The sequence below is a fragment of the Drosophila albomicans genome, chromosome 2R, assembly GCF_009650485.2.
Source record: "Drosophila albomicans strain 15112-1751.03 chromosome 2R, ASM965048v2, whole genome shotgun sequence".
Lineage (NCBI taxonomy): Eukaryota > Metazoa > Arthropoda > Insecta > Diptera > Drosophilidae > Drosophila > Drosophila albomicans.
This window is the reverse complement of record NC_047631.2, coordinates 12,789,986-12,808,532: the sequence shown is the minus strand read 5'-3', so window position 1 is coordinate 12,808,532 and position 18,547 is coordinate 12,789,986. Positions and strand designations below refer to the sequence as shown.

The 18,547-nt window shown below is 40.1% G+C and overlaps 2 protein-coding genes across 5 annotated transcripts in view; one reads left to right on the top strand and one right to left on the bottom strand.

Moving 5' to 3' along the window:
* LOC117576580 (IDLSRF-like peptide) overlaps window positions 1–18,547 on the bottom strand; it is an 83,556-nt gene that overhangs the window by 37,646 nt on the left and 27,363 nt on the right. The window lies entirely within an intron of this gene.
* LOC117576581 (uncharacterized) overlaps window positions 1,662–18,547 on the top strand; it is a 28,646-nt gene continuing 11,760 nt past the window's right edge. Inside the window, exons 1-6 of one of the 3 annotated variants that reach the window (XM_052007099.1) lie at window positions 1,663–1,758; window positions 6,040–6,232; window positions 6,295–6,385; window positions 6,449–12,047; window positions 12,409–13,046; window positions 13,347–14,695. In XM_052007099.1, the coding sequence (XP_051863059.1) occupies window positions 6,048–6,232; window positions 6,295–6,385; window positions 6,449–12,047; window positions 12,409–13,046; window positions 13,347–14,552 (7,719 nt within the window). In that variant the 5' untranslated portion in view covers window positions 1,663–1,758; window positions 6,040–6,047 and the 3' untranslated portion in view covers window positions 14,553–14,695. Of the gene's footprint in view, window positions 1,759–6,039; window positions 6,233–6,294; window positions 6,386–6,448; window positions 12,048–12,408; window positions 13,047–13,346; window positions 14,696–16,287; window positions 16,631–16,686; window positions 16,990–18,547 lie in introns of those variants that run through there. The other 2 variants (XM_052007098.1, XM_052007100.1) reach the window with 2 other exon arrangements.

Sequence of the window (18,547 nt, the reverse complement as noted above, 5' to 3'; positions counted from 1 at the left end):
GATGGCTATCTATCGAAAACGCAGTCAAACGTATAACAACTCAGTGGATTGAACTCAAATTGCATTTTCAAACTGCAGCGTTGGCAGAAAAATGCCACAAAGCAAATATATTGACTGATTTATACAATGAAGTCAATTATTTATATTTGCTATTTTTTAAGCCAATTCTTGACGACATGTCAAGAATCAATAAAAATTTCCAAAGCAAGGACGCCGACGCAACCAAATTACTGGGCGATTTCATTGTGAGCATTAATTGCCTTAAATCGAAAATAATACCAATCGAAGTGGAAGTTAACGTTCTCGAGGAAGAATTTGAACCACATGTCAAAAGAGATTTATATTTGGGATATGAATTTGAATCCAATTTGACAAAATTAGAAGAGAAAATTGATGATGAAACTGAGATAATAATTCGTCGTACCTGTACAGATTTTGGGATCAAATTGATCAATCAATTAAAGCAGAGGTAAATATGTTACTTGTATAAATTTTATTTTTAAAAAACAAAAATTTTTGGATGTATTTTAGATTGTTGGACAATTACTCCACACTAAAAAAAAAAGACGCATTTTCGGTTGATCGCATTTTAAAATCCAAAAAGGACCCAATTCTGCCTATTTTGAATATATTTTCAATAGATTCTGAAATTAAAAGCAAAATAATTTCACAATATTCCAATATTCACTTGATAAATTGGGAAAATATTGAAAATACTTCAAAATTTTGGACAGAAGTGAAGAGATAATGAGATTCTGCAGGCAACAACCCCTATGAGGACCTGGTGAATTTTGCTCTCAGCCTGCTTTCATTGCCATGGTCAAATGCTGAGGTAGAGAGAGTTTTTAGCCAAGTAAACTTGGTGAAAACCAAAATTAGGAACCGTTTAGAGGTAGATACATTAAATGCCATTTTGGCAATCAGGTATATATATATATATATATATTAAGAAATTTACCACTTATAACGACGCAATCCGAATCTGAAGAAAGAATACATGTACATTCTCTTTCAGATTCGGATTGCGTCGCCAAAAATTATGTTGTCATAATTACAACTTGCCAGAAAAGTACCTCAAATTAATTGGCTCCATGGCCACTTATGAGGACAGCAATAATGACGATGTAAAAATAATTGAAGATGCCTTAAAACTGTTATCTTAATAATACAAAATAAAATTACTATAAACAAACTTTTTGTCCCTTTTTCTATCCTTTTTATAATATTTTCATCCTATTTTTCCTGTTTTTTTTCTCAATCTGTATTTTTTTTCGAAAAAAAATGTTGGCATCACTGCCTTAAAGAGCAGAGAGCGAAACACTTTCAGTGTGACCAATTCACGGTTGATCAAGAATCTTTTGTAATGAGAAATACCAAATTGGTATATTTCAATAACCAAATTTCTGTTTTATTTTAATAAAAACCATTTAAAAGTAACACACAAAAATTAGCAATTTTTTTTAGCAGTTTCATATTTATTTTTTTAGCTATTTCTAGCATATTTTTTCTATAAATTTAGCTATTTCAGCTCATGAAATTCTGGCAACACTGCAAACAACAAAACGAAATACGGCGTACTCGTGACCAGCGCTTTTGTTGAGCTGCAGCGAGTTGCCATACTGTTCATCAGGTAATGTTGTGTTAAAAAGAAATACAAAAACGCAGCAGTCTGGCAATTCGAATAAAAATAAAAAGAGAGTGTAGACCGGCGCGTGTGCTTCAAATTTTACTGTTGTTGCTCATTTACTTAAGAAATCGGTGAGTAGAGTTTTTTCTCTCCTTTTCAATTTTTATTTTATTTTGTTAACTGCAGTTGTAGTGCGGTCAAAGTACCTGTGTATGTGTGCATAAACCGAGCCGCCGTTAGAAACGCATATTAATTTATGTTGGCGGTGTGCAGAATCTGACAGACAATAAACGTTGTTGTTGTGTTTCCTGCCAATTCGTCTATATGTGTACGCGTATGCCGCTTACACACACATACATACATTGTACATCATTCAAGGCATACTATTGAATATACAGTAGATTCCGGTTATAACGACTTTCAAGGGACCGACCATTTTACGTCGTTATAACCGGAGGACGCACTAACCGGAAGGAACAAAAATAAATTTTTTTTGTTTATTTTATGGTTGCCAGTTCGTAATAGGCTTTTAAAATAAAACAAATTAATTTTTAAATAAAAAAAAAATTTTTTTGAGACATTTTGCGGGTGTAATGCACACCCGCTTAAACTGAATGACCTCTTCATTGCACATTTTGTGCATTTTACGCATTTTGCGCATTAACTCACATTTGGCGAAATTACGCATTCAAAAAAAAAGCAGATAAAACTAGAAATATAACAGAATAGGCTATGTGGTCTGCACACGCACGCTGTAAAGTTTACAGTGTAAACATTTGTGAGACGTCAGCATTGCACTTCGACTGTCTCTCTCTAACAGCAGCGTTGCTAAGGCCATGATACAATTATACATATATGTCAAGGAGACATTAATATTAGCTTCAATATATGTAAATATTAATATCATCGTCTAAGGGTTAATGCGCATTTCATTGTACCTTGTATAATTGTATCATGGCTAAGGCGACGGCTAAGACTGACAGAGAGTAGTAAGAGTCTAAGAGCTTCGTGTCGCTGCTACGCACACAAGCAAGGGTGCCGATCACTGAAATATACATACATTTCTAATTACGCCGTTTGATGCTTAAATTTTTTGGCATTTTTTCGCTGAATTTTTTTTTTCGTCGCTATATCCGGTTGAATTCTGAAAAATTTCGTCGGTATAAGCGGTTAGTCGCTAAAAGCGGAGACGTTCTAAGCGGAGGCGCTTTCATATAAGTTTGTATGGGGACCAACCAAGCCATCGAGTTTTCGTCGTAATAGCCGGTCGGACGCTATAAGCGGAGTCGTTATAACCGGATTCTACTGTATATACCAACTATACCCTTTGATATATTTTTATTTTCAGTATTTTTGTGGTATATTATTTTGGTGTATTTTGAAAATAATACCGCTTTTATTCAAAACGGATAGTATGTATCGCAGATCCGAGCACTGCACAGTGGTTCCGTCAGAGGCCAAAAATCAAAAAATTTGATGACATATTTTTTAAGCAAAATGTATCAAAATTGTCTCTTAAAAGTCCAAACTTCTCTTTGGCATACCGGATTTTACTAGAAATCTAACGGTACTTTCTAAAAATAGATTTGCAATCGTGAACACGTGTTCATTTTGGCAACGCAGCTGCGCTTTGGAAGTTATTTCTCTCTTTCAATTCGCCCTTTAAAGTGATCAGACGTACGCTGCAGTGCTCCGATTTGAATAATTTAACATGAATTATGAAATTGAAGGTATTTACTTTAAATTGAGATATTAATAATTAACTTTCCTGAAAAAGTTTTTTCGTAAAACTAATTTCATCGAATAACCCTTTTTTGTGTATTTTTTTAAAGTATATTTTATGTTTAGTTAGACTTTTAGTTATGTTCCAAGAAAACCCAGAACTTGGTTTGTATGTTTTTGTGATCGTCTTATTTTAGGTTACTAAATATTTTAAAATTAGCTGCCTAAATTTGCCGATGTGTGTTTTCTACTAATATTACTAAAGCAGTTAAAGGTGAGTCTTTGCTTATTGTGCTGTTGCGCTTTTGCGCTGTTGCTTCGTCTTCGTCTTTAGTGGTTTGTGTTTTTGCAAAAAATATTAATTTGTAAATTATTATTTAAATTTTGATTTTGGATTTTGATAGGTGAATCGCAAAAATGTGTTTTTCCACGTCTGCATATTTTTAATATGTGGTGCACAGGTAATGGAACCAACGCCGAAAAAATGAGGAAATTGATTTCCGATGTGCAAGCGGATATTGAAAACAACGGCTACATTATTCCAGAGTTGAGCGAAATATCCAATAAAATTGAGAACCTCTGCAAAACAATTGTAACTTTTTGGAAAAATTACAAACGGACAAAATCTGCAGTTATTAAATATCAATCTGGATGGCTTAATACAAAAGAATCAATTTCAATAAAACGCCCCTATTGCAAATCAAATCAAATAGAGGAAAGTGCTCATCGGGGCCGTCCTAAACTTGATTTTGAGGAGGCTTCAGAGAGAACAAAGCGACGACGTGTAGGTCAGCTCATTAAAATAGATGAATCCGCTGTTTCTTCTCTACGTAATGATGATCGAAATCAAAATTTCCTGCCGGCAGATCCCATGGAAGTTATTTCGCTTTTAATGGAGACCTCCATGACGAAGCACCAATATTTGCTGATAAGAAACTTTGTAAATAGCAAAATATCCTTTGAATTTTTTCCCAGTTACCAAAGATTACTAAGTCTCAAAAAAATAAGATACCCTGATGGTATTTATATAGACGAATCTCGTGCGGAAGTCGAACTACAAAGCTTACTAGACAATACGGCATCTAGTATAATAGAGCTTCAAAACAACATCATTGAAACTATGCCTGAAAATATAGTTACGAATTTAACTTTAATTGGAAAATGGGGCTTCGATGGAAGTACAGGGCATAGCGAGTATAAGCAAAAGTTTTCAAACGGTGATTTGGACGACAGAAGCTTATTTGTAACATCCTATGTACCTCTCCAACTGGTTACTCAAATAGATAACACAATAATTTGGAAAAACCCCCGGCCATCATCGACTCGTTACTGTCGACCAATAAGATTTCAATTTAAGAAAGAGACCGCGAAAGTGTCGAAAGACGAAGCAGAATATTTTGACGCAAAAATTAAACAATTAAAGCCAAAAGAATTAAGCGTCTCTAATAAAAAAGTTGTTATTACCCATAGCTTGCATCTTACAATGGTTGATGGAAAGGTGTGCAACGCAATCAGCGAATCATCCTCGGCAACGTGTTATATATGTGGAGCAAAGCCAACAGAAATGAACAATATACAAAAATGTTTGAGTAAAGAAGTTCGCCCAAGATTTTACGAATTTGGCTTATCTCCACTACATTCTTATATACGCTTCTTTGAATATTTTTTACATATTTCATATAAGCTAGAGATGCAAGTATTGAACAGGAAGAAACACATTCAGGAGGAATTTCGCGAAAAAATGGGAATACTAGTGGACAAACCTAGAGATGGAGGTAGAGGATCTTCAAACGACGGAAATATCGCAAGGAAATTCTTTTGTAATGCAGATTTGAGCTCCGAAATAACAGGAATCGATGCATCTTTGATTCACAGATGTGCAACATTATTGCAAGCCATGGCATCGGGATTCAAAATTAATGTGGAGAAATTTGAAAATTACGCGCTGGATACAGCCAAATATCTTATAGCTGCATATCCATGGTACTATTTACCGGCTACCGTCCATAAGGTCTTAATTCATGGTTCAGCTGTAATAGAGTATGCATTAGTGTCGATAGGAGAGCTTTCAGAGGAAGCAGCAGAGTCCAATAACAAGGAACTAAAAAAATGTAGACTTCAACACAGTCGGAAAGTATCTCGTACTTTAACAAACACAGATGTCATGAACTATTTATTATTGCGTTCAGATCCATTTTTAACAGGACAGAGACAACTTCCTAAAAAAAGATAGGTCGAGTTTGCTTACATCTGTCTACGAATTACTTGATGATGCTTTATAATTTTTGTTTCATTTATATTTTGTTTGTTGATTTTTATTTTAGTTTTTTAAGAATATGTATAACTACGAAAAATATCTTCCATACCAAAATCGTAATAAATTAGATTAAACAAATATGTTTTTATAATTCGGTATCGATTGTTCCTATGGGAGCTATAGGATATAGCCGATCGATAAGTCCGATTTTTGTTGCTATATGTTTAGACCAATTTGCTAAATTATTGTTATAAATTTCAGCACGTTATGACCATTATTAGTATTTTTGGCCGCTCTTCCATACAAGCGGATCCACTGTGCACTGTAGCTTTCTTGTTATAATTTAAAGCCAATTTATAATATAAGTTTTAATTTTTTCTTTTTTCCTCAATTGGGGATTTCATTTCATGTTATCTGGACCTGTAATCAAAAGGCCCAACCATGAGTGATACAGGGGATGATGTCATCGAGGTAAATGGGGACTCCGCATATAGTCGGGCAAAGCTGCAGCAGTTACGCGCTTCTGCTCCCTTTGTCAGGACCTTGGTGACGACTTTTAAACATAAGATGACAAAAGAGCAGTGGAAAAAACTGAACATGCTCAGCGAACTCTTGGAGAGCGAGAAGTAATACATTTTGCAACAAATGATCATAGTTACAATACTAATCAAATCTCCTTCATATATAGCATGTCGTCGGCGATGTTTGCGCGCTGTATGGAGTCGAAGCTGACAAATATTGAGACGATGATCAATAAACTCAAGTCAAAATATGAACCTGTAAGTAGATAGTTTATCGATATCATCAAACTTGCTTAACTCATTATTTCATATCGTTTGCAGTTATTGCACCCCACGGAGGTGATCGTTATAGATGACGAACAGCCAAGTACTTCCACATCAGCGTGGCGTAATGCAAATGAAGCCAACAAAGGTAAGACTCAAGAGGCTAGCACTTGTGCAACTGCCACTTCAAGTACCGACGCCAAGACGAATGCTTTCAACGAGATTTCAACTGCTGTCAAGGAAACAATTCCCTTGAACTTTGGCTCAATTGCGTCACAAAAGTGTCGTGCAAATCCACCAGCCCCCAGTCCTGAGTTAACAACTGTTCAGGACGACCTGTTGGAAAGGAGGTCGACTGCTGCCACCATTGTTGATCGCGAGCCTGAGCGTCTTGTAGCAGCAGAGATTTCGGCACCTACGCCTGACTTTGAACGTCGCTCGAATCCGCCTAAACCGACAAAGCCAAATCTGGGTCTCGAACCCTCACTTGCTGCCCGATTTCCCGATATAGACTCGACGATTGGCAGCAGACGCGTGGATTATGTGCGTATATCTCCAAGAAACACACAAACACAACTTGCCACGTTGCCCAAGTCGACAGTTTTCGTGAGACGACCAACGGTTGTTCCCGTTCCAACAGCTGATGCGGAGACTCAGCGCCGATCGAATCCTCCGGCACATGCTGCTTTAGAGGAGGCGAGCAAGAAGTTGGCGGCATTGACGGCTACACCGGAAACAACACCTGTTTCACCATCTGATTGCACTGATCCACGTGGTCGCAGAGGAAGCTATGCCACCCAAATACCACCCAAGGCAAGTGTGTCGCCCATCCAATCGAGTGCGAAAGGTCCGACGACAAGTTGGCCCCGAAAGGAGAACATTCCAGTTAAGAAATTTCCATTACCTCAGTCCATCCCAGTGTTTGGATCACCCAGCGGTAGTTCGGCAAAGTCAACGACTCACACATCGCCGCCAACTACAAAATCGATCCGGGTGATTGGGTCTGCAGCAAACATCAACAACAACAGAGAGCACAATGTCAATTTGAACATGCCGAATGCATTGCATGGTTCAATCAATTTGAATTACCTGTCGCCAGGTAATGTTGATGGTATTGCCAACGGATTTAATAATGCACAAGAGGCTTTAAGTACTCGGCGCTATGGCAATCTTAACGGTGCCGGCTCTCGTGATCCACGTCGTGCTAAATGGGGTCAGAGCAATGGACCCCTACAGCAGCAGCAACCTCAACAACACCCAACAGGATCACAGTATTCACCACAAGGTGGCGGCCAACGGCGTGGAGATCCATCCGGTTGGCAGACATACCATAATCCAGGCAACTACAACAGCTATAATCCCGGTGGAGGGAACAACAATAATAGTAATCCAGGCTGGAACAACAACAATAATAACAACACTCACTTTATCAACGGATGTCCGAATTTCAACTACAACAACCGACTTATGTTCAATCGTGCTACAAGTCTCGGTGGTGGTGAATCCAATGCCCCTCAAGGACCCGGCAACAACAACATCAACGGTCCGCCATATTCAGGGGCACCGCGCACTTATCGCGAGCATCTGGCGGCCAAGGCCAAGCAGCAGGAGATGCAGCGTCAGCTTGGGGCAGCCGAAAAGCAACGACAGATTGAGGCAGCCGAAAAGCAACGACAGATTGAGGCAGCTGAAAAGCAACGACAACTGGATGCGGCGGCGGCAGAAAAAAAGCGAAAGCTGCAAGAAGCTGAGAAGCTGCTAGACGACGGACAAGCGGTTGCGGCACCATCCCGCAGTGAAAGCGATAATGTCCCTCTAGACACATCGAATCGAAATGTGGTGTTGACAGGCACCACCAACAAGAAGCTCGACTTCAAGATACCAAAGAAGGCGAGTTTGGAAAAGGTGTCGCGAAGAAATGACGTAAGAGTTCAGAATAGTTATAAAACCAATACGTGCGAGGAGTCGATCGACGTTGTCAATAATAATAGTGAAGAGCAAAGCTCCAGCAAGTCAAATAAAACAAACAAATCGAGTAAGTGCCATAAAGTGGCAAAAACAGTCCATTTTGATAAAGAAAAATCGGATAGTGCGGAAAAAGTGCCTAAAAGCGATAAAACAGTAGATAAAGAAAACGCGGACAAGTCGAAGAAAGTGGTTAGAGTCGATAAAGCTGATTCGGATAAAACGGATAATTCTGACGCAAAACATGGTTCGTGTAGTGCGGCGAAAAAAAACAAATCTGAAAATAAGAAAGACGAGGATGTGGACGAAACGCCCAATAAACCTGAAACATCGGAAAACGAAAAGACAAAGCATTCGAGCAAAGATAAGAGCCCAGCAGAAAAGTCTAATTCGAGCGAGAACAAGGAGAAAAAGAAATCGATGGCAGATAATACAGACAACGTTGAAAATGAACCACCAAGCGTGGTTGAAACTCACGAGCAACAATCAGCGAACAAAAAATCCGAAGTGGAATCGGCAGACTCGCAACAAATGTCCGCAAATGCGCTCGCAAGCGATGCAATAAATACGACAAAGTCACCATTGAAAGAAATGCCAGAGTTGAAACGCATATTGAAACGTCGCAAATCGATGATGCCGACGGCGAGTAAAGCGCTAGTCGATAAGTTGGAACTTTTTGGTGGTGTCAGTCTCAATTACGAGGATGTCGTCGACCATCGACGAGAACAGCAACAGCTCAACGCTAATGACGAGGTGGCGGCTGAGAAAATTAAAGTTGCGCAGTCCTCGCAGCAACGTGTCAATAGAAATTTGGCCATCATGTTCCAAAAGACCAGCGACAATTGCAGCATCTCAACGCAAAATATTTTGGCCGGCAAGCGGCGATCGCAGCTGAACGAGCCAGCGGCAAAGACCGCAGTTGAGAATCTGTTCCCACCACCGCCCAAGAAGAGGTCAAGACGCAGTGAGCTGGAAAGGCTCAACGATGACATTGCCCAAATGTATTATGCAAACGATGTGATTCGCGCCACCGGACGTCGGGCATGCTCCGCTCAACGATGCGGGAGCAGCACAACGCCAACCAAAAAACTTCGAGTGCGTGTTGCACGTTGTGCGCAATTACAGCAATTGCTCAAATGCACGAAGACTGCGAATATGCCCACGGCCAATATAAAAGCGTCAGCCAAGCGCTTGATTGCACGCCACAAGAGTGAGATTGCAAAGCTTAATAAAAAGAAACAGTCGCCAAAATCCAAGACGAATCCAAAAGTGCGCATAAGGCCTATCAGCAACAATGCCAAGACGGAGCCCCCTGAGCAAGCCAACAGTCAGCCAGTGACTGCCAGTGACATGCCACCAACTAGACCGGACGAGGAGCAGCTACTTGTGATCAACGAGTGCAAGCTCGAACAAAACGAGTATCTACAGAGCTCTCCTCAGGCTGAGCGAGTTAAAGGCGCTACGATACCACCTGCAGAGGCAGAGTCGGATTCAGACGTAGACGTAGAAGTAAAGCTCGATGTGGACGACACTTCATCGCCAAAGCTGGAAGTATCAATTGCTATATCGGCGACGCCAATTCCAAGGGAATTATTGGCTAATGAGAGCGATGCGGAAGAAGATCCATTATCAGCAGCTGGAGAGTTAATACGGAACGTAGAGCAAGAGGAAGTAGCTCAACAACCGGAGCCCGAAAAGGAAGTAGAGCAGCCTCAGCAAGTGGAACAGCAAGTAGAGCAACAAGCGCAAGTCGCAATAGAACAGGCAGATGAGGAAATGTCAGAGTCGCAACCGGACGGAAATCAAGACTTGGATCAACAACACACGTCTGAACAGAACATAGAGCAACAGCAGGTGTTAGACGTGGACGTGGACATGGGCGTGGAACAGAAAATGCATGTGGAGGAACAGAAGGAAAATGAATTGGAGCCAGATGAAGATGAAGAACTGGCGTCGGAGCAAAGGCTTAAGGGTTCCCGCAGCAGCAACAAGTCACTATTCCGCAACTTTAACAAGATTTGCAATAAGTTGATGAGTCGCGGAAGTCGCTCCTCGAGCAACACCAATAGCATCGGAAGTGCTAGCGGCAGTAACATCAAGGGCAAACCCTCAAATTCACCCGATTACAGCTCCCTCGAAAGCGAAGTTCCCGAACTAAATTCCCAACCTGAAGTGATAGTCGACCTGCCATCAGCGCCTACGGTATGGCCATCTGAAACCGAAGTAATCCCCATACAGTATATGATCTGTGTGCAGAATGTTGCATTCCGCTTGCGAAGCTCACCGACCCTGAAGCCTGCATATTATTGCCGAGTTCCAGACTGCTTATTTCTCTTCTCGAATGAGATAGAAGGTCTGGAAAATCATTTTACACGCAGTCATCCGTCGCTGCGTTGGAACGGCAGCTGTACTGAGTGCAGTCTACCCGTCAAGGAAGTGCCCGATAATTTGAGCATTCGCGAGGAGCTGCGGCATATGGTGCTAGTGCATGTGGATGAAATTGTGGCGCCTAAGCCACCGGAGCCGGCTGTTGAAGTTGCGCCACCAAAACCTGTGCTGCCCAAGTTGCGTGTGCGTCGTTTCGCGGGAGATCGTCTAGTCCCAGAGGCCGAACAAGTAATCGAAATCGAACCGGAAGCTGTGCCCCGAGAACCCGTTGTTGAGAATACAACGCTTAGGAGTTTGTTACTCACTCAATCGCGTCTGCCAAGTCACCAGCAACAGCAGCTGAACGCCGCCGGTGTCGGAGAGTTTCTATGCGCCAAGACACCGCCAACGACTGTGGATGTGCCCGATGTTATAAATCGCGACTCGGAATTGGGACTCCAAATCAATGATGTTTATAGTCTCGCCGATACATCCATTCCTCTCATAACGGGCGTGACGGTGCCATTACCTGATGACTACGTCATCAGCCAGAGCCTTATCCAAAACTATGAGGGTCCCATTCCGACGGAGATCAATATATCTATTGAACCCCGACTGACAGGTTCACCACCAAGGAAAGATCGCACACAAATCGCTGGCAACCGATTCCGTTGTATGGCGCCCAATTGCAATTACTGCTCCCACACAGTAATGTGCATACGGGAGCACATGAAGTTCCACAGTTTCAGTTTCGGACCGAAGGACTATCTGCAATGCTCCTATTGCAGTCATGTCGGCAAGGATGTCGATGAATATGTTCAGCATGGTGTTCTCCAGCACGGTTTGGCCAGTCGCGAGGAGCTGCAAGAACCCAATGCCGACGAGGTTGAGTTGCCTATTTCGCCGGCAAAGTTGCCGGTAGCTGGAAGACAAATGGTGGTCAAGCCACTCTTTCAATTTGTGCGCAAGGAGGTACGCTACAAGTGCGGTGTACCCGACTGTGGCCAGCATTTCGACACAGAGCTGGGGTTGAGCCAGCATCTGAGCACTCAGCACAGCTGTGGAGATTGCTTTAAGTGTCCGCACTGTCACTATGTGAATCATTTTCTAACACTGGAGAAAGTGCTGGAACATTTGAAGTATCATAAGCGATACGTTTATCAATGCGGTGCGTGCAGATCGTTTGCGCCAGAACGCTCCATAATCGATCACCATATTCACATCAAGCATGCAAAGTTGGGCGAAGATGTCGATGTAATTATCCATAAGCGTGATGATTTAACAATGCACACCAAGTTAGCGGAAGTTCGTTGGTTCAAGTCGTGTAAGTTTATCTAAAAAATACAATAACTAACTAAATATACCAAATATATCTACCAAAAATATACTGAAATTTTGCACAAGTTTGATTTATTATACTTAAAGTTGTACTTGATGTTACGAGAACGTAACTTGTCATATTGTTAAAATATACCAAATGCATATACCTAAAATATAGTAAACTTAATTGAATATACTAAAATATGTATTTGGTATATTGCGAACATAATTCGTCATATTTTTTAAAAACACCTAAAATATGCTAAAAAGTTTCAAACGTTTGATTTGTATATAACGAGAACAATGTGAAAGATACAGTCTAATGTGCTTTGTCTCATACAATTTACCATCGTTGTTTAAATTAGTGTATCAACCGCGCACTTCGACCGATGAATGGTTCTGTAATCTATGCCACGCTGTGCTCGCCACCAAGCATCAGATGATTGGACACACGGCGGTGGCACACCAGCGTATGTATCAGTACTGCTGTCCGTATTGCGAATACGGCTACAAGGATCTCATGAAAATCGTCAATCACATACGTTGTAGCCATGCCAGCAAACGCATCCAGCCGCTGCGATGTTATCTGCGCATCAAGTGCAAAAATCGCCAGGCAGGTTTTATTTGCAACACATGCCATGCGGCGACCTACACCTTATACAAGATGGGCAATCACTGTCTGCAGATGCATTTGAATCGCTTTCGGTACAAGTGTCGCCACTGTGACTTTGGACATACTAAACATCGCCCCGTCGCCGCTCATATGACGCAGGAACATCCCGGATTGCCAGGTCTACCCATTCAGCAGTTCGATCGCTTGTCCAACGACATGCTCGACGATGACTTTTGGAACATGGCCCAAATATTTTCGTCAAAGGGTCACGTTGAGCCACCTGAGGCAATCGCTTCCAATAACCATGCGCATGCCATTCAGATCTTTGAACCCATCGAGTTGTCGTCGGATGAAGAGGATGACCTAACAAATAACGCTGCATCTGCTCAGGTACGTTTTTATGTATCTACATTTATTACTATATTTATCGGTACCGATAGTAACTGATAACTATTTAGATGGGGGCTTATTTTATAGCTTATTTGATTTGTACTTTTTGAAGAAATTATAAATCACGAAAACAGTCGGCCAAATTCAATCGATATCTGACTACTATCGTTATCGATAGTAACCAATAGCTGTTCAGTTGGAGGCTTAATTTATAGCTTGTTTTATTTGTAATCTCTAATAAAGTTTACCTAATCGACATTTCGCTTTCTCTCTCTCTCTCTCGCTCTTCCTCTCTTGCAGAAGCAGTACGAGTTCGCGTGCTCGCATTGCACAGAAACGTGTCACAACATTGACGAACTAAGATCGCAACACTGGGCGATCAAACATCTCGACCATCCCTTCTTCTTCAGTGTGCAACCGCAGCTGTGCTGTCCGGTGTGCTACGGCTTCAAAGGGAGTGCCAAAGCACTGCTGGAGGAGCACTTTCCGAATGTCCATCATCACCGCACGTTGGTTGCGTGCGATGTGCGTCAAATGCGCGAATGCGGCTACTGCGACAAGACGTATAAAGAGTGGCCAGAGTTGGTGCAACACATGACAATCGAGGCGCATCTGGCCAACGATCTAAAGAATCTAACAGATGGCGAACTCAACGAACTGATCGAAATGGGAAGCACCGAGAACGAGTATTATCAATGTAATCTGTGTCGGGTGTTGCTGCCATCGAGTGTGGCAATTGCGCAACACGGAACCGTGGAGCATTCGGATGCAGAGGAGACATTTAGCTTTCGACTGGTGAAGAACACGATCATCTATCACTGTTCGTTCTGCATGTACGCCTCGGTGGATGAGTTGGAAACGTTGCGTCACATGCTCGATCACTGCAAACGCTTTGGCACCTGCCACTTGTGCGCCGAGCACTTGAACAGCGGCTTCGATGAGTACATACAGCACTGCTATTCGAGTCATTGCGATCAAGTGGATAACTTTGATGTCATCCATCCGTATGATGACCTGAAGAAGTTCCTCATGCAGGTGCTGTATCAATTCCAAAACGGACTCATCATCAGCAAGAGCAGCCTACGCGACACTCGCTTCAGTCACGAACGTGTCATCCAGCAGCTGTACAACGAGCTGCGCAGCAAGGCGGCCAAGCCGCCAATACCGCGAATGCTTTTCAGTCAGCTGCCTCGGATTCATCAACGTCGCAAGACATTTAATCACAACAATCTGCAGCAGTTGCTTCCACAACATCAACACCAACAGCTGGCGGCGCGTCACGTCAACAAACCCAACGTAATCTGGCACACATCGTTTACGGGAAAATCAAATCAATCCTTCCCAGCAGAAGCGGCAGCAAATCCAGCCGACTTCCTCGACGGTCGTCGCTCCCCCCAAGCCGCTGCCCATTCTGCAACGCATCGCCAAGCGACGCAACACTTATGTGGACCCCGGCCAAATGTTTTTAGCCAAACGTCCTTGTTAGGAATAAACATTGAACCTTAAACAGAATAAAACCTTTTTGCGTTGGACTTGAACTTTAAACCGAATTAAACCTGAAACCATCAACAACAACATCAAAATTGATCAACATTGTCATAGTTCGTATTTATAAGTAAAGTGATATATGCTCAATTAATATGTATATATTATAGATTTGTTCGGGAGTTTAAAACCCTGATGAAACAATGGAATAAGTTATTATTATTACTTTACGAGCATACTTTGTCGCTTTTAATACGTCTTGTCTATATATAATGTTATGCACAATACATCTATGTTATATATAGACGAGACACACTTAAAACTACAAAGTTTGGTCGTCATAACAGTAATAACTTTCTCCATTGTTCCATCAGGTTCTCAACTGTCTAACAAATCTATAATCCATTTAATTCGTTGCGTAATTAGATTATGAATCAATCTCTAACTATAAAGACATTTTTTTTATATAATCATTTGAAACAATTTTGTAATAAGGGTTGATGTATCATAATTAAGAATTACTCTTGAATTTTTAGCCCTCAAATTATCTATTCATCTATAATCTATATAATTCGTTGAGTAATTAGATTATGAATCACTTGCATTATTAGATCTCCCATATTTCTGCAGCTCTTAAAGGTACTCTTACAAAGGTCTGAACAAGAGAGTGCATGGTAAGTTTCCAGAAGCCATTTAACAAACAGCAGCACTATTAAGGCATTGTACGTGTTGCATTTCTACATCTACTTGTACTTCATTTTAACCGTAATACGCCTGGCAGCAGCTGCTGGCTTCTGCGGCACAGATCCCACACACAAAAGTGCCTGTCGACAAAACACACATGCACATAGAAAAGACATGGCATCCACAACACGATAATTCCCTCGCCAACCACAACAAGAATGGGGAACAACAGCAGCTGCAGATGCAGTTGCATTCGAGTGCAGCTATGAGAGGCATTGCAAATGCCTGAGAATCCTTTAAATTGTCCAATATTTCTTTTGCTAGCCAGCATAGTCAGAGGAGATTGGTTCATTAAAACGAGTTGTGTCAAGCTATTTGCATCTGAATACCCAAGTGCATTGTACTATATATTGCGAATATAATGAAGAGCATAATTATAATAATAATTATGTTATGAAAATAAGAGTTGTGAATTTCCAAATGTTGAAAAATTCTTTAAAAATGTAATCTCTTCAAATAAGTAATAATATAAGTATCTAAAATAAATATATTATCTAATATAAATAGTAATAAAAAATAGATAAAATCATCAAAAAATATACATTTTAAAATTTCTAAGCCTCTTAGAAAACGACAAAAAAGAAATAAAATAAAAGACAAATAGAATACCTTTAAAATATAAATTGTCTAAATTACTGAAATAATGCTAATTTTCTGTTTTGGAAAATGTAGGCCAGTCAGTATTTTACAGAGTAAAATGTTGTCGAGCTGACTCCAGTCGCAAAAAAAACAAGTAAGAAAGCTACAGTCGAGTGTACTCGACTGTGAGATACCCGCTACCCATTTTGAATAAAAGAAATATATTTTGCGGTATTTTTCTCAAAAAATACTAAATATACTGGATAAATACTAAAAATATACCAAATGGTATGTTTGGTATATCGATATAGTACCGCATTCAAAATATACCATAGACGGCAAAATATATCAGATTGTCAGCCAAGGCAACTAAGACCCCTAGAAAGTAGGCGTTTTTGCCCATACAAAAGTATTTCTTTAATAACTTCGACAATTTGTATCTGATCGCAACCAAATTTTCAGGAATCCTAACTACAATAATAATTATTGTATATACCAAAATTCGCAACTAGCTTTAAAATTACGCTTGTTATTCGATTTTTTTGATTTGCGGGGGCGGAAGTGGGACGGACGGACGGACAGACACACAGACGGACATGGCTTGATCGTCTCGGCTGTTGACGCTGATCAAGAATATATATACTTTATAGGGTCGGAGATGCCTCCTTCTACCTGTTACATACATTTCCTGCCGGCACAAAGTTATAATACCCTTCTACCCTATGGGTAGCGGGTATAAACATTGGAAGGCTCTTAGCGTTGCTTTTGCTTTTGAAGTCCGCACACAAAGTTTCTCGTCTATTTATTTCACTAATCTCAAACCGTGTTGCAGCGTCGATCAAGTACAAACGTGGGTGGAAATGAAATCAACTCGTTGCAGGCAACATGCAGCATGCGCGCTGTGACGTTACAATTGCATGCTCTCTTAAGTTTCTCTTGCTGTCTTCAAGAGAGCGCTTTTGATCACTAAATGTGTGCACGATTTTCGTCAGTTGAGCTGCAACTTTTGAAGTGGAAGCATCACGCGATTCGCGCGGTTTACGGCAGAAGCGACAACTACAACAACGCTGCGCAAGCACACTCAAGTGCACATGTATTGGAAGTGATAAAAAAATTCAGCACCCAGCCCTTAATGGTAAGTCCAACATAAACAAATATTTTCTCTATGCACACATTGCACTCGATCGTGTGGTGTTATTTTATTTATTAAGTATATCAGAATATACTGATAAATATATGTATGTATGTATAATTATAATTCGTCGCGGCATTTTTTTTTCCTTTTTCACGTTTCTCTGTCGCTGCTTTCTTTTTTGCAAATGAGAAGAATGTGTGTGTGTGCGTGTGTGTGTGTGTGTTGCTAGCGTATGCTTAAGCTTGAAGTCCATTGTATGCGATCGAAAGCTGTAAAACCCTGTATTTAAGTTTTAAAACGAATATAAATAGCTTATCCTTTTATTTTATCCAAAGTGTTAAATTAAAAGCACTAAAACTTATTCGATATCTAACATGACATGACAAGAATTATACCATGGAGGATGCGATCGCGAACGTGTCAATGATGAGGCTTGCCAGCAAACGAATCGATTTCTTGGACCGTCTGGACTTCAGGGTATTCATCTTTAGCGACTTCTGGACTTTGGATATTACAAAATATGATTTTGATACATGTATCGAGGCGCAAAATGTATGAATATGGTCACAACTAAGTTTTGAAAGTTGTGGCCTAGATGAACAGTAGCCGCTAATAATTTGGAAAATGGAACAGCACTCATATCATACCAAATAGGAAATACATACATATATTGCATTTCGTATTAATACGTATGCTTCCACAGCCGCTCCGACGTAGAAAATAAATATGTAACCAATTAATTATAAGATAGGGAATAATCCAATCATATACAAATTTAAAACTGTATAAAAATCAGTAATTTTTCATTTTGTAGTTGTGGTGAGGCTCGTTTGGGTCTCACCTCGATAAACATGTAAACTGTACCGATAAATATCCGTCGATATTTCCACATTTCACATGCAAAGGTTTTTTTTTATAGGATAATAAAATTCAAAATTATAATATTAACTTGAAATGAAGCAAAGGCATTATAAATTACTGTTTATAGCTGCTGTTGTTATAGTTTGGTAAAATGGAAAACAATTCTTGTCTTTCGAAAATTGATCTTTTGAGAGATCGATAAATTAAATCGAATAGGAATCCAATTAGATTATGGAATTTAAAAATTAAAAAATATTTTAAAAATTAGTTTACTTTCTATTTTATTGATAGCTTATCTGCTAAATAATTTCTATTTCTGTAAATACATATTTTCAAAATATTTCATTGCTCTGTCAGTGATCAACATTTCTAATCGCGGCATTAGAGTTTCATCTTTTTTTGCAATTGTTGTAATTATTTTTCTGCTCCTTTTGTATTTCGTACCCCTTCTTCTGTTCATGATGTTTCAGTAATAAATCCAACGAAAGCTTTGCGCGATACTAAGATATCAGTGACTTGTAGCTGGTGACTATATAATATACATAGTTGGAATTTATATTACATTGCATTAATGTAGCTAGATGTCGTCTATAAGCAATGCAGCTATCAGCTCTCGGTCACTCGGAAGGTTTTTATAAATAGCAATTATAACTTTAGAACCAGATTACTACGGAATAAAATGTGACAACATTGATCA